Below are 22,264 nucleotides of genomic sequence, written 5' to 3' on the forward strand. Positions count from 1 at the left end.
GCAGCAGTCTCTGGTGTTCAGCAGACTAGTGGAAGGGCATGCTCCACCATGCAACTATGAGATCAATGGCCACCAATATACCAAAGGCTATTATCTAGCTGATGGTATATATTCAAAATGGGTCACTTTTGTCAAAACAATCTCAGCTCCATCAGGTAAGAAGAATTCCCACTTTGTTGTGCAACAGGAGGTTTGCAGGAAGGATATCGAGCGGGCATTTGGTGTGCTTCAAGCTTAATTTGCAATTGTTCGCTACCCTGCTCTAAGCTGGTCTCACGACTAAATGTGGGAGGTGATGCAGGCTTGTGTAATCATGCACAACATAATCATCGAGGATGACCGCAAGAATCATGTCAGGACACATGTTGGTCCCTATGACTGTCAGGGCCCTCTTGCGGAGGTTGATCATGAGTTGCCTGCAGATTTCGTTGATTTCCTCGCCATGCACGCAGAGATCCGTGACAACAATGTTCATGATCAACTTCAAGCTGATCTCGTTGAGCATTTGTGGAGGATCAAAGGATTATCAGCAAGATCTAGCCCTATTTATTACATTTGTTTAGTTGTTTTATTGTTTGTTGTATTTTAATTTAAAAATAATCTCCGCAGACATATTTATTTGTATGTTATATTTAATAAATGGTTGTGTTTTCAAAAACCCTTAAAAAAGTTCGGGGCGGCGTTTTGGGGACACGACTGGGGCGCAACGTCCCCCAAACGCGACACAAGCAAAAAAAGTCGTTTGGGGGACGCGATTGGAGATGCTCTTAGTTTAAATTGGTAGTACTCTCTGAATAAAACCACAACACTTATTATGGGAGAGTACATATTCTTGTTTAAATCTGTTTCTAATTCCTGTATGACTTCACAACCACTCTCCTACCCCCCAACTTGCAATAGCCGGCTATAGTAAAATGCATGTGCAGTGTTTCCTGAATTGATCTGGGTCCTTCAATTTTGATCTGGTGGTTGTGATGGCAAGTTAGAGTACTGTACCTCCATGACTTGTCTTCAGCAAGTTAGAGAATCCGCTCCATCCCTACTATGCTCAGTGTGAAGAGTGCGATGGCATACATAGTTTCCAGTAAGAAGACACCATTCCTTTCTATGGCATATCGTCAGTGCAACTTCGGACAAGACAAGGTAAGAACACGCAGAACGAAATTTGTTTCAGTGGCACTGTAAACTGTATTGTCTGCTAAGTCAGGTATATTCCTCAATAACATTAGAAGAAAAAAAGAAAGACGGATGCTTCATATACATATACATAATGACCAAACCCTATGAAAACGTAGCAAATTACATATGTTTCAAGTCGTTACTGCTGCATGCTCATCAACACTATTAAGACAGCATCAAGGTGGTGTGTATAGTCATCGAAGGCACTTATTGCACAAAAATTACTACCAGTCCAGGCTAACTTGTCCCACCTCCGAATTTGGACTTGATAATCAACGGAGCAAGTATTGGAAAACCTTTACACCGTGACCGAATGCCTAACTTGTTCCCTGCAATCGTATAAATTGGAGAATCAAAAAAACTGTCACGAAGTAGTAAAATCATTCAAGTCAAACAATGCTGCTATGTAATTGAAGATGCATTGTAGCCCATCCCACATCCTACCCTTTAGATAAACAAGAACAGACTGTCCGAAGTTATACTAGAGTTTGACATTTTGACTAGCTGTCGCAAACATTAACGAGTGACAGTTAATGATCAAATAGATCCAAGCATTGTCAAATAGCATGATGTTCCCTTCAAATTGTCATTTACCATCTCTCACTAACACAACACACAATACACACGCAAACTTCGTAATCCAACATGGGCACTAATCCCTTCAAGTTATACTTGTATGGATAATGCTTCGCGCAAGCATTCGTACGCAAATTATGTCCACTGTAGATAAAGTTCACAAATTATATATTTGACGAAATTAAGAATAGCTAGAGTGAACTAGGAAGAATGAATATATATGTAAATCTTGATACCAACAAAACAACCCTGGCAAGCTTTTTTACAGTGTAATACTCGCAAACATTGCCTGTGTACACATTAATTCAATGTATTTCATGAACTGCACTATGTTCACCATTTTTATGGTCAGCATTGCTTGTTTACTGTGCAATGCAAACTGATGCAGCATAAGGTATTTAACTTATCCAAGCAACCTGACATCACCCTTGGGATAAACCTCAACAGTCTAAATCTATTGGGGTGTAAAATAACCTTAAGAACCCTACGAATTTCAAATGCACAGTTCACACCATTGGGCAGGCTTGCAAAACTGAAGTCTGAAGTTCCTATTACATGAGCCAGATCACTGAACAAGCTACACAACTGTTTTGTTAAACAAAAGGCCATTCTAATTATTAAATTGGTGGTCACCAAATGCTACACTTTTGCTTTATGTTGCAGGCTACGCATGTGGCAAGGCTCTCCGATGAGGAACCAAGCTCTCAGATGAGAAATCAAGAGGAAAAGGAGACAGTGGAGTGGGGTGGGGAGGTAAAGGCGGAGGCTGGGGCAAGATGAAAAGATATGGTGTGGGAAGTCATCATCATCGATGCTACTATCATCATCGATGGTGCTATACACTGGTGATTTCATTGGCCTACAATACTGAAGAAGCAGCTCCGCTAAACCCAAACAGTGGGCCCCTTCAGAAGGTCAAGAGTAACCTGCCAGACACGTCAGTGCTGGGAAGTGGCAAGACGTTCTGCTTTAGCGCTAGGCAGTGGCCTAGGCAACCAGCAAGGCCCTCCAGTGAGAAATTAACAGCCTATGGCATAGCGATGGTGGGGGAATAGAGGCGATGACAGAGGGAGAGGCAGCAGCGGAGAGTAGAGCAGTGGCAAGGGAGCAACAATCGAGAATATAGAGGCAGTAACAAAAAAATATAATTCATTCGCTAGTTAAAACTCAATAGTGGTAGAGTTGAGTTATGGATACAGCTACACTTAGGTTGGCTACAACATGCCCAGAGGCTAGGGCATCCTACAATGCCACGACACATGCCAAGTGTCGGGAGTACAGCAACAAACATCCAGTGAGAGAATACAACTAGGATGAAAATATAACACAGTTGACAGATCTTTCCCTAATAGTATGGGCATGCCAGTGGTTAGAACAACCTAGCATAAGACTTAGTATCGATGGATTTAGCTTGGACAATTAAGCTGCAGAGCTGTAGCGGCTCTTCAAAATTGGCAAAATTAACACCCATATATTCTTAATGGGGCCGCTTCCATGGCATAGTATAGCTATAACAGATGAGCATAATATTGTAGGATGATGTTTTGGTTATCTTTCAGCCGTACAGGCCGCCAACTGGCAGGGCAAGGTACAGTTACCTATGTATTGCCTAGTAATAAGGACAAGATAATATGTTGGACCCACATGTCCATTAACTAGAATGAAATGAAATCTTCCACTTAAATTCTTTCACAATCAAAACCAGATGGATAAATATTCAGGTCAATAGCAACTCACTTGACATGTCAATGCACCCTTAACAGGACTAAATAGAAGTAGGATATAACACCTTAACTGAGTAAGGTCACATAGAACAGAGAAAATCTCATGATACAGGTCATGTAAGGTTGCAAAGAACTACATAGAGAATCATCAATGATACAGTATTATTATGGCTAGTGCAAAATAATATGCAGAGAGTGAATCCACACCTTATGACATGGAGGAATTACTGTGCAGTGGCCTCAAATTTCTGAAGCATGTCACAGTGCGGTGTCTGGTAGGCTAACCCCCACTGGCGACGCTGCATCTCAACCCTACAATTCTGTGTTATTATGGAGTAGTAATCCCTCTCAACATGGCGCTCGAGTGTTGTACGCTCAGTGCTCTGGTGTGGATACTGCTCCTCAAAATTAGGCAACTTGACATAGTATGCGACTCCACGTGGGGTTTGGAACTTGTGCTCATAAGGGTAGGAGCGGGAGAGGGAGTAGACGGGTTCAGAGGATGGCAGGAAGTTGAGCAACAGAAGCAGCAGGACAGGCAAGAGCTGGACAAGCATTCGAACATTGGAACCACCAGAACCCTGCTGCGCCCCCTGAGTATGGTGCACTCCGCCAGTCCTGAAATGATACGCTCCAAACTGTCCAAACTGCCTGGTATTTGCAGGAGCCATCCCACCAAAGAAGAAGTTCCTGAAAATCTCATCTGGGTCAATGTCATCCTGGTAGAACCCATTGTACGAACGGGCAGTGGATGCCGCCCTCCTATTGTATGCCGGCGGCTCATCAGAACCAACAAGATCAAAGCGCTTGCGGCTCTCCGCGTCGCTGAGGCACTGGAAGGCCTTGGAGACGGCCTTGAAGGCATCCTCGGCACCGGGAGCCTTGTTCTTGTCAGGGTGCACCTTGAGAGAGAGCTTGCGGTAAGCCTTGCGCACGTCCTCGACGGTGCAGTCCTTCTCAAGGCCCAGGATCTTGTAGTAATCCCTTGTGTTCTTCTTGATCTGATGCACCACCTCCAGCTGCTCCTCCGTGTACGTCCTCACCCCAGAAGTATCACCACCGTTCTGATCCCCCTCCTTCTTCTTGCCCTTCTGCTTCCTCTCTCTCAAGCCATCAGCCCCAGTGGCTTCTGCTGCTGCTGCTGCTCGAGAGGGCGGCGGGGGCTGTGGGGCGGATGAGGAAGATGACGAGGCCGGTGAGGAGGACGGGTCGTCCTTGTTGAGGATGGGGTTGAGGAGTTGGTCGATGGGGAGCGAGGGGTCTAGCCGCTTGGCCTTGGACAGAAACTTGAGGGCGCGGTCGGTGTCGCCGGCGTCGAGGGCATCCTTGCCGATGCGCATGGCCTTGATCGCGTCGTCCTTGTTGCCATCCATGGCGGGTGCGGCAGATCTGGCCGCGCGACGGCGAGCTAGCCGTCCTCAAGCTTCTCCAGAAGCCAGCACAAATCCGATCAGGGCAGATCGGATCGGCTTCAGTCCAGTACACTCGAATCGAATCCAATCTGAGTAGGTGGTTCCGAGAAGGGATCAAATCCTGGACAGATGAATTGGAAGAGCGAATCTGCGTGGTATGCTTACCTCGTCGGAGTTGGCGGCCGGATCGGCGACGGGGCGGAGTAGGAGAGGTTGGGAGAGAAGGGAGGGGAGAAGAGATTGGGCAGCGCTGACGCGACGACCCCAAACCTCTTTTGTTGGAATTTTGTTTCCTTGTCGACGCGTGAACGGAAAAGGGCGCAGACGTTGTTGGCCAAGTCCAAGCCTCTGGGTTTAGACCAGATTCTGAACAAATATCAAGCCCATTGCAACTTAAACAAAACTCCAGCTCACAATCACATAACTTTAGCTGTGCTAAAAAATCTGCTAAAAAATACATCAGTTCAGCACCGCTAAAAATCACATTTTCTTCAGCCATTCTAATTTTGCTACTGTAAAATAATTCTAGTCATTCTGAAAAATCAGTTATGTATTTTAGTGTTCTGAAAATTCAAAAAAGTAAGCCTCTATTGACGACCTTTCCCTTTTTTTGGTAAGTTGCCTTTTCGGACGTGCATTAATGATTATTTCCTTTCAGCCCAAGCTATTAGCTATTCCATTTTCCGGACTAGCGTCCTTTGTCCACGCTTCGCGATGGGTCACATCTGCACTTCATTTTATCCCTTTACTTTTTTGGGATAGTAATAAAAATGCCATGAAATATTACAAACCAATGGATAGCGTGTTACACTGTTTCATGGTTTTACTGTTTTCCTAGGTAAATTTGATATGGTGCTTTGTTGTTTCATAGCTCCATTGTTCGATTAGTTCATGTTCCAAAAAAAATGATGCTAGAGGAAGCCAATGTATGCCGGTGATGAGGATCAGTTGAAGATTTCCCTTGTCTTTTCGGTTTACAGGCGCGGCTATTTTGTAGATGACCCAACACATGGGCAGAACGATTTACGTCGGCACTTTAGGATAAAGAATGATGTGCCCACTTGTCTTTGTATATGGAGCGAGGGGATGGCCACTTCAAATTAAAGACATATTGCACTTGAATTGTTGATTTTTCATCATCTATTAAAAATACACTACTATATGAGGTTACTTGCATATGGAGTTGGTGCCTCTACACATGGCGAAGACCACACGTATTGAATCCATGTACATGTTTTTCATAGAAGTGGTGGGAGTGTTTGGTTATTCCGTCACAAAACTCGAATCATGTTTCAAAACTCGCATCTATTTGAGAGAACCAAGTGTAACAGACACAACCCAAATCATGTCACAAAACTTAGGTAAATGATTTTCTAGGATGCTTGGAAGGATCAATTTTCTGCATTGAGAATGGAAGAATTGTCCATTCACTGAACAAGGCTTGTATAAGGTCATGTTGGAGTGTGTAGTGCCTTGTGGCAACATGTGGATTTGGCACTATTTCTTTGTTATGGCGGGATATTACAATGTCATCAACTTGTTGCAATTCTTTCCGATGTTTGAGAGGCTTGTCACAGGTCATGCTCTCGAGTGCAACTATGGAATCAATGGAAACCAATAGAATAAACCTTAGACGATGACATCTATCTAAAATGGTTGATATTTGTGAATATAATCTTCAACCCTACAAGTCGGAAAAATCTTGGTTTGCAATGCGCCAAGAGAGTTGTAGGAAGGATGTGGATAGCTAGGCTCATTTTTTCTATTGTCATGTACCCTATTCTTACCAAGTTGAGAGATCGTATGTGGGAGTTCATACATGTCTGTGTGATCATGCACACCTTGATCAGGGGCGTAGCTTAGTGTATGCCAGGGGCACCCCCCAGCTTTTTAGCAAACTATGAAGGGATCTTGTTTTGGAGCAGCTTGGAAGAAAACAAAGTTAGACTTTTGCCTCCCCCAAATCCTCATATTTTGCATTTCGCCTCCCCTGCACTTTCTCCCAAGCTCCGCCACTGACCTTGATCATCGAGAGTGAGTGCAATACATGTGGATCGTTGAACTATTCGCATGACCTAGAGGGTTCTCTTGCGGATGTTAATCATTGGGTTCTAGCGAAGTTTGATGACTTCCCCGCCATGCGTGAATTCATGATGAGAAAGTTCATCGGCAATTGCAAAATGATCTAGTTGAGCACTTATTGTGCTTAAAGAAAATGAACCATGAGTCTCATGTTGATCTACTAGTTGAACTTTCGAAATCTCAATCACAATTTGAATTGTTGCATGAAATATAACAACCGCGACATAGCCGGGATGGTTAGCACGAGCTCATGCGTGCTAGCATGCTTTGTTCGCGACTTCGTGCTCGCAACTTCAGTGCGAACTCACAAATTTCCTTATAAAATTAAGCCCATGGATTCTTCCCCTTGGTATTTTTAATTATGATGTACTAATTATGTATTTAAAAATACATAATATATGTGCATTATTTAGGTAAAAAAGTTTGTTGTAGTATTATATTGGTGTAAAAAGAGCCAAAAATCAATCGTACCGGACCTATGGAAAGCGCCGCCGAGCCGCATCCAATACGTCATCGGGTGATACGTCTCCAACGTATCTATAATTTCTGATGTTTCATGCTTGTTTTATGTATCATTGTCACATGTTTTATATGCATTATATATCATTATTATACATTTTCTGGGACTAACCTATTAACAAGATGCCACAGTGCCAGTTCCTGTTTTCTGCTGTTTTTGGTTCCAGAAAAGCTGTTCGGGCAATATTCTCGGAATTCGACGAAACAAAAGCCAAACCTTTTATTTTCCGAGGGACGCACAGAGCCAGAAGGGCAAGCCAGGGGGAGGCCCACGGCCTCCTCCCATAGGGCGGCGCGGCCAGGCCCACAGGCGCACCGGCGTGTGGGGAGCCCACCTCGGGACTCCACCGACATCGCCCCTTTGCCTATTTATCCCCCCACGACGCGAAAATCCGAGATATATCTATCATACTCTAGAAAGACTCCTGGAGCGCCGCTGCCATCGCGAAACCTAGTTTCAGGGGTCAGAAGTTCCTGTTTTGGCACCCTGCCGGGACGGGGATCTACCCCCGGAGCCTTCTCCATCGACGCCACCGCCTTCATCATGCTCCGTGAGTAGTTCCCCCATGGACTACGGGTTCTAGCAGTAGCTAGTTGGTACTCTCTCTCCCATGTACTTCAATACAATGATCTCATGAGCTGCCTTACATGATTGAGACCCATCTGATGTAATCGGTGTTGTGTTTGTTGGGATCCGATGAATTGTTACATTATGATCAGTCTATCTATAAAGTTTGTGAAGTTATTGTTGCTGCAATCTTGTTGTATTTAATGCTTGTCACTAGTGCACGAGTGGCATGATCTTAGATATAAGCTCTATAATTATTGCTTAGATTGTATCTACAAGTTGTTTGCACATATCTATGTCCGGAACCCGAGGCCCCAGAGTGACAGCAACTGGGATAACTGGAGGGGATGGCTTAGATATGAGGATCACATGTTTTCACGAAGTGTTAATGCTTTGCTCCGGTACTCTATTAAAAGGAGTACATTAATTACCAGTAGTTTCCCTAGAGGCCCGGCTGCCACCGGCTGGTAGGACAAAAGATGTTATGCAAGTTTCTCATTGCGAGCATGTATGACTATATATGGAAAACATGCCTACATGATTAATAAACTAGATGTTCTGTCTTAATGCTATAATAATTATGTCAATTGCCCAACTGTAATTTGTTCACCCAACACTTGTTATTGGAGAGTTACCACTAGTGTAGATAGCTGGGAACCCGGTCCATCTTTCATCATCAAATACTCACTCGGTCCTATATGCCATTAGAAGTATTATCAACTATTTTCTGGTGCCATTGCCTCTGTGTTACTGCTATTGTTGCTGTGTTACTGTTACTATTGCTCTCATATTACTGCTGCTTTCACATCACCCCTGTTACTAGTACTTTTCCAGGTGCAGCTGAATTTACAACTCAGTTGTTAATGCTTATAAGTATTCTTTGTCTCCCCTTATGTAGAATCAATAAATTTGGGTTTTACTTCCCTCGAAGACTGTTGCGATCCCCTATACTTGTGGGTTATCAAGACTATTTTCTCGCGCCGTTGCCGGGGAGCATAGCTCTACTCATAAGTTCACCTGGGGAGTACACTCTACCTCTCTCTCTGTTTTTATTTATTTTGTTTTGCTTAGTTTACTTTTGTCTAGTTTATTTGTGCTTAGTTTATTTCTGTCTAGTATTATTTTGCTTAGTTTACTTTTGTCTATTTTGTTTTTGTCTTGTTTAATTTTTCTTATATACCCGAAAATCCATGAAAATTTGAAAAACCGAAAAATTAAAAACAGCTGTTATGGAAGAACCCATAACTTGTATGGAGCTTATAGAATTATATATGAATTATAGAGAATCAAGAAAGGGTAAAGTCATGAGTGCCGTGTTAGAAAAATTGAATACAATTGCTAAAATCTTGCTTAAACGCATGATATAAACTGTTGCTCTAAACAGGATACTAAACATCTTAAATTCCAATGTGGCTTTAGTGAAGAAGTTTTAATTGTGAACTATCATTGGAATAACTATATTCATCTTGGGTTCGAAGAAGTAGAATAATTTGTTTTATTGAGCCTCTGAGATAGAATCCTTCATGGCTAAAAATTATGCAACTTGTATTGTTTGTAAGGACCTTAAAGATTATGTCTCTTCTATCCTTGATTGTTGCATAGAACATTACAACAATAATCCTTATATCATTGATTATAAAGAGAGAGTCATTCATGCACAAGAATGCACTCACAATTTGCAGGAACCTGTGAAAGAAGAAATTGATGAACCTGAAAGCTCATTGGATAAAAAAGAGGAGGAGAGTGATGAACAAAAGGAGGAAGAATGGATTAGCTACCCATGCCAACCTTCTAATGAGAGTAACTCTTTATCTTTTACACTATTTGATTGTCCTCCATGCTTACCAAAGGAGGATGAATGTTATGTTCCTGTGGATATTCTCTTGAAATATTCCCTATGAGTAAAACTTGTGAGAATAATTATGCTACTGTTATCTATGATAATCCATGCTATTTTGATAAATCTTATGATAATGTTTTGTTTGTGCTTGATATCGAAATGCATGGTACTAAAGAGTTTTGCTTAGCAAATGTTTATGATAAAGCTCTAGATGATGGTCCTATGTTACTTGATAATATTAATTGTACTACTAATGAAAATGGGATTGGAGAGGTCTTGACTTTATCTAGGAGTCCCATATCTCTTGAGAATGATCAATCACCTTGTTATAGATTTTTAAAAAGTGGGTTTGAAAGTTTTGATCCCACTATTTTTGAGCTTGATAAAAATTATGTGTTTGTAAATCATGAAAAGCATGTTGTATGTGATAGTTATATTGTTGAGTTTGTTCATGATGCTACTGGAAATTATTATGAGAGAGGAAAATATGGTTGTAGAAATTTTCATGGTACTAAAACACCTCTCTACATGCTGAAAATTTTGAAGTTACTCGTGTTTTATCCTCCTATGCTTGTCACTTTGTTCTTCATGAATTTATTTATGTACAAGATTCCTATGCATAGGAAGCGGGTTAGACTTAAATGTGTTTCGAATTTGCTTCTTGATGCTCCTTTTGCTTCATTTTCTATTTTCATGTGAGCATCATTAAAATCTTCTGCGCCTAGCTGAAAGGCGTTAAAGAAAAGCGCTTATGGAAGACAACCCATTGTTTTATTTCTGTAATTTTTCTTTTGTTTGAGTCAAGGAGCTTGCTTACTTCTGTAACTACTCATTTGTATCTTTATTTTATCGCATTGTTGTGCCAAGTAAAGTCTCTAATAGAAAGTTGATGCTAGATTTGGATTTCTGCGCAGAAACAGATTTTTAGCTGTCACGGTTTTGAGTTTTTCTCTCTGTAGAAAAATCTAAAAATCCTGAAAAAATTCATGTGTAATTGATAACCCACAAGTATAGGGGATCGCGTGTAGCCTTTTCGATAAGTAAGAGTGTCGAACCCAACGAGGAGCTAAAGGTAGGATAAACATTCTCTCAAGTTCTATCAACCACTGATACAACTCTACGCACACTAAGCGTTTGCAATATCTAGGAAATAAAACTAGAGCGATAACGGGTATGAGAGGTGACTTTGCAGAACAATAAAATACACGGAATAAATATTAGTGCTGCAGCAATAAAACAAACTAAACTAACAGTACCATGAGTGTGGAAAGGCGGTGGTAATAGTGGTGGCTTTGTCTAAGATCAATTAGTGAAGATCTTGGGTTCAATGTCTTCGATGTAGCTTTCTATGTAGGAGAGGCTAAATATACATGCTCTCCCTCCGGGATTACAAGTACTATATGATTGACTTGCTAGCAAACATCCGTAAATACTAGAAAGCATTAAGGTTTCCCCAACCATAGCCTTAAGTAAATGGTCCTCTTACTCTCATACATGCAACTATCCGGTTTGCGTCCTTAGGTTTCTGTCACTCCGACAGAACTTCCCCCTTCTAGTATACAAGTACTACCAACCCTATGGTGCTTGATCCATGCGCGCACAAATATAATGGGCACCAAGGACGGTAACATATCAACATACAACTCTAATGAACCAAAGAGAAACAACCAATCAATCAAAGAACAAATAAACTATGGCAACATGACATAGATCATAGGATTATAACTTATAGCATCAAACACCATGTTTACATAGGGCGGTACAGAAGTTTGTGAGAGGATGGACCACTGAATACAATGAGGAGTTGGTGATGGAGATGGCGGTGAAGACGTTGGAGGGCTCAGCGAGGAGCGCCGGGATGCGGAGGCGTGGGCGGCGGCGGCGCGGGGGACTCCTTCCCCGCCGCCGGCATCATGGGGGAGCACCGCCCCTTAGCCTTCTTCTTCCTTGAGTTGGTGCTGGTGTAGATGAGTGTTTCCCCCTCCTTGGCTGCTGCCAAGGAGGAGGATTTTCGTGACAATGCTTGGGGGCCTCCAAAAATAGGGTTTCCCCTCAATATAAAGTGTTGGAGATGCAATCTAGGCCATGGGATGGATGACCCTTTGATCTAAGGGCTCTTGGGCACCTCTAGAACCTTCCTAGGACTCCCCTCTGTCCTTCATGAGCCTCACAACTCGTGGCTGGGCCGAAATATCCAGGTATGGAAAGAGTTTGTGTCAAATACGTCACCAACTTTCGGAGTCCCAAGACTGCACGAACCTCCGCAGTAATTCTGCTCTGCCGGATGCATCCGTTGTCCGTTATGGACAAATAAGATGTTCAAATTATTCGGTTTGAAATTCTCTACAACTTTGTAGTTTACGACTTTTCCATTGGACGTCGTTTTGATGGATTTTTGAAGCGATCTTTGAAAAGTGTTCAGCAGGGACAGATTCCGGGAAATTCCATATTTCACCATAATGAGCTATTTCCTTCCATATTTGCCTATTTCCTGCACAACAAAGTTGAAACCAAGAAGTTGTGCACTTTTGCAACTATTAATAGGTTAGTCCCTTAAAATATATAGTAATTGGTGTAAAACAAACATGGAACATCAAAAATTATAGATATGTTTGCGACGTATCAGTAATCCTCAGATATGTACGCAACTTTCATTAGTTTCACGTTTTTCGATTTGAGCAACGGAAGTACCTCGAAAAATTCCATCTTTACTGGCTGTTCTGTTTTGGCAGATTCTGTCTCTGTTTTTTTGCATTGTCTCTTGTGGACTTTAAGTAAGGCTTTCTAGACGTGGAGAGCTGTAGCTAATGTTTTATTGAGTTCTTGCAATGTGTCACTACAGGACTAAAGTGGATTAAAGTTTTTTGAGTACTAACCCCTCTAATGAAGTTTATGAGAAGTTTGGTGTGGCAGAAGTTTTCAAGGGTCAAGAGAGAAGGGTGATATAATGTGATCAAGAAGAGTGAAGAGCCTAAGCTTGGGGATGCCCCTGTGGGTCACCCAAGTATATTTCAAGAAGACTCAAGCGTCTAAGCTTGGGGACGCCCAAGGCATCCCCTTCTTCATCAACAACTTATCAGGTCATCTCTAGTGAAACTATATTTTAATTCTTCCACATCTTATGTGCTTTATTTGGAGCGTCTATGTGCTTTTATTTTGTTTGTTTGTTTTTGTTTCCTGAATAAAATTGGATCCTAGCATTCTTCTGTGGGAGAGAGACACGCTCCGCTGTTTCATTTGAACACTTGTGTTCTTAATTTATTATTCATGTTCATGGCGAAAGCTGAAAGCCTCAGCATTGATTGTTATTTGGTTGGTTCAGAAAATGTTGCATGTGGTAGTGGTATAATGAAATACTTGCATAATCTTGTAGATCATTGAGCTTTGATAACCTAATTCTTTGCAAACGTTTTGAGGTATTTAGATGGTAAAGCTTGCTGTTTAAATAAGTTAAAATCAGTAGTGGATTGTTGTCTTTAAGCTTGTGTCGTACTATAAACTCTACTTAAATGGTTGAAGGTGTAGTTGGACTTGATAGCTTTCCATGTCTAAGGGTTCATCGTAATAACTAAGTTGTGCTGAAGGTCGAGGGAGCTAGCGGGGTATTTGTGCCACCTTGAATGGCCCTCCTTGGAATGAATTTTAATCATGCTCTTAATGTTGAACCTGCTAGTTGTTTGCAATAAGCTTGTGAGTTCTTTTTGACTAATGTTAAGCTACGGTTTTTGGCACTTCCACCATCCAAATTTGCTAGCCTCTTCGGTACTGTGCATTGCCTTTTGCTCACATTGAGAATTGTGCATACTTCGCCAGTACATCCAAACCCGTGGGAGGACTTTCTCTTGTTCTCCTACACATAATCCCATACATCTTCCTCAAAACAGCCACTATACCTACCTACCACAGCATTTCCATAGCTGTTCCGAGATATATTGCCATGCAACTTTCATTTTACATTACATGACTTGTTGTCATTTATTATTTATATATTGCTTTTCATGATTCTATACAGCTGATGTGTGGTTTACCCATGTTACGCTAGATCATTGCACATCCTGCTACACTGGCAGAGGCATACAGTTTTATACATCATGTTTTGTTCATTATGAGTTATTTGTACCAAAAAGTGTGTTGTCATATTAGGATGTTGCCCCTAAAAGTGAAAAGATCCATGGAGGCCATCGAAAAAAGAAATAGAAAAAATATAGAAAAAATACAAAAAAATAGAAAAAAGAAAAAAAAAGAATAAAGAAAAAGGGGGGCAACATTACTATCTTTTATCCACACTTGTGCTCATGTTTTAGCACCTACAGTATTCATAGTCATCATTTGTGCTCATGTTTAGCACCTATACTCTATGTGAGAGAGTTTTCATGTTTTACTAGTATAACTATGTGGGGAATTTACACTATAGAACTTGGGTTGTATATTCCAATGATGAGCTTCCTCAAAAGTGCTCTAGGTCTTCGTGAGCAACCAAGTTGGATGCACCCCCACTAGTTCCATTTGAGAGCTTTCATACACATATAGCTCTATGTGCATCTGTTGCATGGCAATCACTACTCCTTACATAGCTTCGATTATAAGACTTCCTCTTGTCTGATGATCACTTATAGCTTTGTGAGACTTTCTTTCATTGGCCTTCCAAACCCCCATTAATGTTCTTTTTGCCATAACATCCTGGTGCCAATACCAAATGCTTGCGCTCACCGGTTGAGTAGGCTTCGAAACAGTTGATTCATGACGTTCATGTTTATTTTTACTTGACTGAATCCTTCTATGTTGTGAAAATTTACTTGATGCTTGGAATGAAGGATAGAACTCCTACGCTGGATACTTAAAACATCTTTAATGAACTTTTTATGGTTTCATGTCTTTAAAGCAATATTCATGAAAACTTTTAGCTTGTTTAACTCTTGCATTATCATCTCTTATATCAACTATAGACATTTTCTTTGAATAATTTGATCTCAGTTCACATGCCTTACATCATTATTGGATCAGGATTATGTTGGTAGCATGTCACTTCAGAAATTATTTTCTTTTTATCGTTTACCTACTCGAGGACGAGTAGGAACTAAGCTTGGGAATGCTTGATACGTCTTCAACGTATCTATAATTTCTGATGTTTCATGCTTGTTTTATGTATCATTGTCACATGTTTTATATGCATTATATATCATTATTATACATTTTCTGGGACTAACCTATTAACAAGATGCCACAGTGCCAGTTCCTGTTTTCTGCTGTTTTTGGTTCCAGAAAAGTTGTTCGGGCAATATTCTCGGAATTCGACGAAACAAAAGTCAAACCTCCTATTTTTCCGAGGGACACACGGAGCCAGAAGCGCAAGCCAGGGGGAGGCCCACGGCCTCCTCCCCATAGGGCGGCGCGACCGGGCCCACAGGCGCGCCGGCGTGTGGGGAGCCCACCTCGGGACTCCACCGACATCGCCCCTTTGCATATTTATTCCCCCACGACGCGAAAACCCGAGATATATCTATCATACTCCAGAAAGACTCTCGGAGCGCCGCCGCCATCGCGAAACCTAGTTTCGGGGGTCAGAAGTTCCTGTTTCGGCACCCTGCCGGGACGGGGATCGACCCCCGGAGCATTCTCCATCGACGCCACCGCCTCCATCATGCTCTGTGAGTAGTTCCCCCATGGACTACGGGTTCTAGCAGTAGCTAGTTGGTACTCTCTCTCCCATGTACTTCAATACAATGATCTCATGAGCTGCCTTACATGATTGAGACCCATCTGATGTAATCGGTGTTGTGTTTGTTGGGATCCGATGAATTGTTACATTATGATCAGTCTATCTATAAAGTTTGTGAAATTATTGTTGCTACAATCTTGTTGTGTTTAATGCTTGTCACTAGTGCACGAGTGGCATGATGTTAGATTTAAGCTCTATAATTATTGCTTAGATTGTATCTACAAGTTGTTTGCACATGTCTATGTCCGGAACCCGAGGCCCCAGAGTGACAGCAACTGGGATAACTGGAGGGGATGACTTAGATATGAGGATCACATGTTTTCACGGAGTGTTAATGCTTTTCTCCGGTACTCTATTAAAAGGAGTAACTTAATTACCAGTAGTTTCCCTAGAGGCCCGGCTGCCACCGGCTGGTAGGACAAAAGATGTTATGCAAGTTTCTCATTGCGAGCACGTATGACTATATATGGAAAACATGCCTACATGATTAATAAACTGGATGTTCTGTCTTAATGCTATAATAATTATGTCAATTGCCCAACTGTAATTTGTTCACCCAACACTTGTTATTGGAGAGTTACCACTAGTGTAGATAGCTGGGAACCCCAGTCCATCTTTCATCATCAAATACTCACTCGGTCCAATATGCCATTAGAAGTAGTATCAACTATTTTCTGGTGTCATTGCCTCTGTGTTACTACTACTGCTGCTGTGTTACTGTTACTATTGCTCTCATATTACTGTTGCTTTCACATCACCCCTCTTACTAGTGCTTTTCCAGGTGCAGTTGAATTGACAACTCAGTTGTTAAGGCTTATAAGTATTCTTTGTCTCCCCTTGTGTCGAATCAATAAATTTGGGTTTTACTTTCCTCGAAGACTGTTGCGATCCCCTATATTTGTGGGTTATCACCGGGTTGGATCGTTAGCCCCCCCTTGCCCATGCCCGTCAAGATGCAAGGGGTCCGGTTCGGCCCGGTGACCCGCTGGACCGAACCTTAAATTTGTTAGAAATCGGACCAGGGGTCCACCCGCAAAAGCTAAGGTCCAACTTGGACCTGATCCGTTCGTACCTAGGGTAGAACCGCACCTCACCTTTCATCTCGACAGCGGGCAAACGGCCGCCACCGCAGGAGAAGGCAAGCCATCGTCACCAACTCGTCTCGGGCGCGCCGTTCCCCTACCGGAGCTGCTTGAAGTCGGGGAGCGCCCCAAGCTCGCGAAGCACGCCGTCCCCCGCCACCCTTTCCCAGTACCGGCTTTTCCGCGTGTCGGCCTCTCCAGGGAGCATGAACTTGTTGTTGCAGCAGCAAAGGAAGACGCCGACTGCTGGGAGGGGCTCGCAGGCGAGGAGCGTGAGAACTCGTCGGGTCGGGGTAGAGCCTCGACTCCCTAACGGCTTCCTCACCCTCCGCTACTTCGTTCCCGCCTCTCTCCATGTCGCCCCCAACCCATCGCCGGAGCAGAGCAAGCTGCCTGACGCCGCAACGCGCCGCCACGCACGCATAGCTCTCGCCTGCAGGCCGGAAGGTAGATAGGATGGCCTTTGCGTTGTGGACCATCAAGGCAACGAGGCGGCAGCATTCTTCCAGCTCTACTGAGGATGTGGAGACCACGACCTTGGTGATTGACTGCACCAACATCAGCTCGTAGCGGGGGGGGGGGGGGGGTCACGTTGCGATGGTGGAGGAGTGCGGCTTGCTTGAGTAGATGAGTTGCTGCGTCACCGGAGAAGGCGTTAACCAGGGAGCATCGGCCTTCATGGTGCCAGGATGAGCGTGTTATCATCGGCGCTGTAGCAGACGGCCTCGTCGGTGTGCCCGCTTGCTGAGCGACGTTGTTGGCAACATCTAGATAAGATAGAGCCGAACCTGGTGCTAATTAAGGATAAGACCGAACCTAGGATTATCGCTTACCCTAGGAAAGGAGGTGCGGGGCAAACCTGGACCTACAGTTTCTCTCCTTGGTTCCCAGGTCCAGCCAGTGTCCGAACGAGTAAATGACAAAAAAAAAACTACCACAATTGTGCCAGAGGTGACACGAAACTACTAAATGGGACGTGATTGTCACATGACTACCAGGTTTGGGCACGGTCGCATATGGGAGATAAAGTATTATCAGAGCAAATTGTCTCCCCTAAAGATGGGAAGCTAAAAAGATCATAAAAACTAGCTTCCCCGAGCTTAGACTTCTCCATAGCATTAGCAGTAATTGCGTTCATACTAATAACATTGCTACTAGTATGCAAATAAGGTTCCATAGGTTTTTTAATTTTCACATCAAACAATTCATGTCTTAACTCAGGAAATAGATTAAAAAGCTCACTGTTATTTTCCATTATGCCTAACTAGTGAAAAACAAGAAACAAAAAGATGCAATTGCAGGATCTAAAGGAAATAGCTTCGAGCACTCACACAGTGACAACAGTGCTAGGAAATAGCTTAGTAGCCGGAGGATGTGAATACCTTTTACCTTACCTCCCCGGCAACGGCGCCAGAAAATAGCTTGATGCTTCTATTCCTGTAGACAGTGTTGGGCCTCCAAGAGCAGAGGTTTGTAGAACAGCAGCAAGTTTCCCTTAAGAGAATCACCCAAGGTTTATCGAACTCAGGGAGGTAGAGGTCAAAGATATCCCTCTCAAGCAACCCTGCAATTACGATACAAGAAGTCTCTTGTGTCCCCAACACACCTAATACACTTGTCAGATGTATAGGTGCACTAGTTCGGCGAAGAGATAGTGAAATACAAGTAATATGGATGATTATGAGTGGTAATAACAATCTGAAATAAATATGGCAGCAAGTAAACATGCAGTAGAACAGTATATAAACGGTGATTCGATATTTGGAAACAAGGCCTAGGGATCGTACTTTCACTAGTGGACACTCTCAACAATGATCACATAAATAAATAACTTCTCTTCACTTGTGCTACTTTCTCACACTCTCTTGTTGGATAACAAACACCATTCATTGTGTAGGGCTACAAAAGCACACCTCTAGCCGGAGTAAACAAGCTCCACAACGTCCGGAGTTCATATTAAAGTAACCTCTAGAGTGCATAATAGACCGTTGCAATTTAGACCGAGTACTAACATAGCATACACACTGTCAACAATAGCTATGAAAGGGGGAATAGATCGCATCAATACTATCATAGTAATAGTTAACTTCATAATCTACAAGAGATTACAATCATAACCTACGCCAAGTACTACATGATGCACACATTGTCAACATTACATCATGGAGGAGGAATAGACTACTTTAATAACATCACTAGAGTAGCACATAGATTAATAGTGATACAAAGCTCATGATCACATAAAGATCACACCATGGGAGAGAGAGATGAACCACATAGCTACCGGTAGAGCCCTCAGCCTCGGGGGAGAACTACTCCCTCCTCATCATGGGAGACAGCAACGGTGATGAAGATGGCGGTGGTGTCGATGGAGATGACTCCGGGGGCAATTCCCCGTCCCGGCGGCGTGCCGGAACAGAGACTTCTATCCCCCGAATTGGAATTTCGCGATGGCGGCGGCGTCCCTAGAGTCTTTCTGGAGTTTCGTCAATTGGTGTCGGGTTTTTAGGTCTCGACGGATTTTATAGGCGAAGAGGCGGCGCAAGGAGGTGCCTAGGGGGCCCACCCCATAGGGCGGCGCGCCCCCCCCTCTAGGCCGCGCCAGCCTATGGTCTGGAGGGCCTGGGCCTCCCCTCCGGCTCCCCTTCGGTGTTTTGGTCCGTCTCGGCGAATTAAGATGTTTGGCTTTTGTTTCGTCGAATAGCCTTTCTGGAACCAAAAACAGCAGAAAACAGGAACTGACACTGTGGCATCTTGTTAATAGGTTAGTTCCGGAAAATGCATAAAATCATTATAAAGTGTGAGCAAAACCTGTAGGTATTGTCATAAAACTAGCATGGAACATCAGAAATTATAGATACGTTGGAGACGTATCAAGAATCCCCAAGCTTAGTTCCTACTCGCCCTCGAGTAGGTAAACAATAACAAGGATAATTTCTGAAGTGACATGCTGATGTGGGCATTACCCTTCGAGTAACCGACATTGCCCTATCCCGTATTGATTAATTGGAGGCCCATGAAGACACCTGTAGGCGAGATGGGTGATGACCCACAAGTATAGGGGATCGCAGCAGTCTTCGCGGGAAGTAAATCCCAATTTATTGATTCGACACAAGGGGAGACAAAGAATACTTGGAGGCCTTAACAGCAGAGTTGTCAATTCAATTTGCACTGGAAACAGACTTGCTCGCAAGAGTTTATCGATAGTAACAGTTTTATAGCGAGAGCTTGATAGTGAAATAACAGTAGCAGAGTAATAGAGACAGCAGTAGTGATTTTAGTAAACAACAGGATTAAAATACTGTAGGCACGGGGACGGATGACGGGCGTTGCATGGATGAGAGAAACTCATGTAACAATCATAGCAGGGCATTTGCAGATAATAATAAAACGGTGTCCAAGTACAAAGCAATCAATAGGCATGTGTTCCAATTATAGTCGTACGTGCTCGCAATGAGAAACTTGCACAACATCTTTTGTCCTACCAGCCGGTGGCAGCCGGGCCTCAAGGGAATCTACTGGATATTAAGGTACTCCTTTTAATAGAGCACCGGAGCAAAGCATTAACACTCCGTGAACACATGTGATCCTCACGTCACTACCATCCCCTCCGGTTGTCCCGATTTCTGTCACTTCGGGGCCATTGGTTCCGGACAGCGACATGTGTATACAACTTGCAGGTAAGACCATAAACAATGAATATCATGATGAAACAATAACATGTTCAGATCTGAGATCATGGCACTCGGGCCCTAGTGACAAGCATTAAGCATAACAAGTTGCAATAATATCATCAAAGTACCAATTACGGACACTAGGCACTATGCCCTAACAATCTTATGCTATTACATGACCAATCTCATCCAATCCCTACCATCCCCTTCGGCCTACAGCGGGGGAATTACTCACACATGGATGGGGGAAGCATGGCTGGTTGATGGAGAGGCGTCGGTGATGATGATGGCGATGATCTCCTCCAATTCCCCGTCCCGGCGGAGTGCCAGAACGGAGACTTCTGGCTCCCGAGACGGAGTTTCGCGATGTGGCGGCGTTCTGGAGGCTTTCTGGCGACTTCGACTTCTCCCCGTGCGTTTTTAGGTCGAAGGCAATATATAGTCCGAAGGAGGGCGTCGGAGGCCGGCCGAGGGGGCCACACCACAGGGCCGCGCGGGCCCCCCTGGGCCGCGCCGCCCTATGGTGTGGGGCCCTCGGGCCTCCACCTGACTTGTCCTTCTGGCTCCGCCAATATTCTGGGAAAATAGGGCCTTCTGCATAAATTCTGAGGATTTTCCTGAAAGTTGGATTTCTGCACAAAAACGAGACACCAGAGCAATTCTGCTGAAAACAGCGTTAGTCCGTGTTAGTTGCATCCAAAATACACAAATTAGAGGCAAAACAATAGCAAAAGTGTTCGGGAAAGTAGATACGTTTTGGACGTATCAACTCCCCCCAAGCTTAGCTTATTGCTTGTCCTCAAGCAATTCAGTTAACAACTGAGCGATAAAAGAACTTTCACGAACACATTTGCTCATATGATGTATATATTCTCATGCTATGGCTAATACTTAAGTAGTTCATAATGAGATGCATACAAATAAGATCATCTAACAGCTATGTCAATCATGGAGAGGTACCAACAATTAATAATAAGCATCATGAATCATGTATATAAGCAGGATTGCAATGTTCATAAGAAAGTATGATAAAGTGGTATCTCGCTTGCCCGTATTTGATCGGCAAAACATAAATGTCCAGGCACCTCTGAAGTTCATAGAAAGACTAGAAGTAGTGATTGTCAAAGATAAAAGCATCAAAGTTATACCACAATCAATCATATTTTGAGACAAGCATATTATACTAAGAATGACAGTTGTGCTCTCAAGATAGTGCTCAAAGAAAGAATGGAGACACAACACAAAAAGTAAAAGATTGACCCTTCGCAGAGGGAAGCAGGGATTAACATGCGCTAGAGCTTTTCATCTTTAAAACAGGAGTAAAATTATTTTGAGAGGTGTTTGTTGTTGTCAACGAATGGTAATGGGTACACAAACTACCTCGCCAACCGGACTTCCAAGAGCGGCTCCCATGAATTATTTTTATGTTTATGCGGCACTCCCCCCAACCTTTCTTTCACAAACCATGGCTAACCGAATCCTCGGGTGCCTGCCAACAATCTCATACCATGAAGGAGTGCCTTTTTATTTTAGTTTTATTATGATGACACTCCCCCCAACCTTTGCTTACACAAGCCATGGCTAACCGAATCCTTTGGGTGCCGTCCAACAATCACATACCATGGAGGAGTGTCTATTTAGATTAATTAATTCGAGACTGGGAATCCCATTGCCAGCTCTTTTTGCAAAATTATTGGATAAGCGGATGTGCCACTAGTCCATAATGAAAGTCCGTCAAAAGTAAATGACAAGGTTGAAAGTTAAACACCACATACTTCCTCATGAGCTATGAAACATTAACACAAATTGAGAAGCATTTTGAAGGTTTTAAAGGTAGCGCATGAGAATTTACTTGGAATGGTTTGAAATGCCATGCATAGGTATTTATG

General features: G+C 43.1%; 1 protein-coding gene across 1 annotated transcript; it reads right to left on the reverse strand.

Moving 5' to 3' along the window:
- Window positions 1–1,144: 1,144 nt before the first annotated feature.
- LOC127318348 (chaperone protein dnaJ 49) lies at window positions 1,145–5,196 on the reverse strand. The gene is made up of 3 exons (XM_051348825.2): window positions 5,057–5,196; window positions 3,687–4,980; window positions 1,145–1,508 (listed from the first exon to the last, which is right to left on the reverse strand). Exon 2 carries the CDS (start codon window positions 4,850–4,852, stop codon window positions 3,704–3,706), a length of 1,149 nt encoding a protein of 382 aa, XP_051204785.1. The 5' UTR covers window positions 4,853–4,980; window positions 5,057–5,196; the 3' UTR covers window positions 1,145–1,508; window positions 3,687–3,703.
- Window positions 5,197–22,264: the final 17,068 nt, after the last annotated feature.

The sequence above is a fragment of the Lolium perenne genome, chromosome 3 (genome assembly GCF_019359855.2).
Source record: "Lolium perenne isolate Kyuss_39 chromosome 3, Kyuss_2.0, whole genome shotgun sequence".
Lineage (NCBI taxonomy): Eukaryota > Viridiplantae > Streptophyta > Magnoliopsida > Poales > Poaceae > Lolium > Lolium perenne.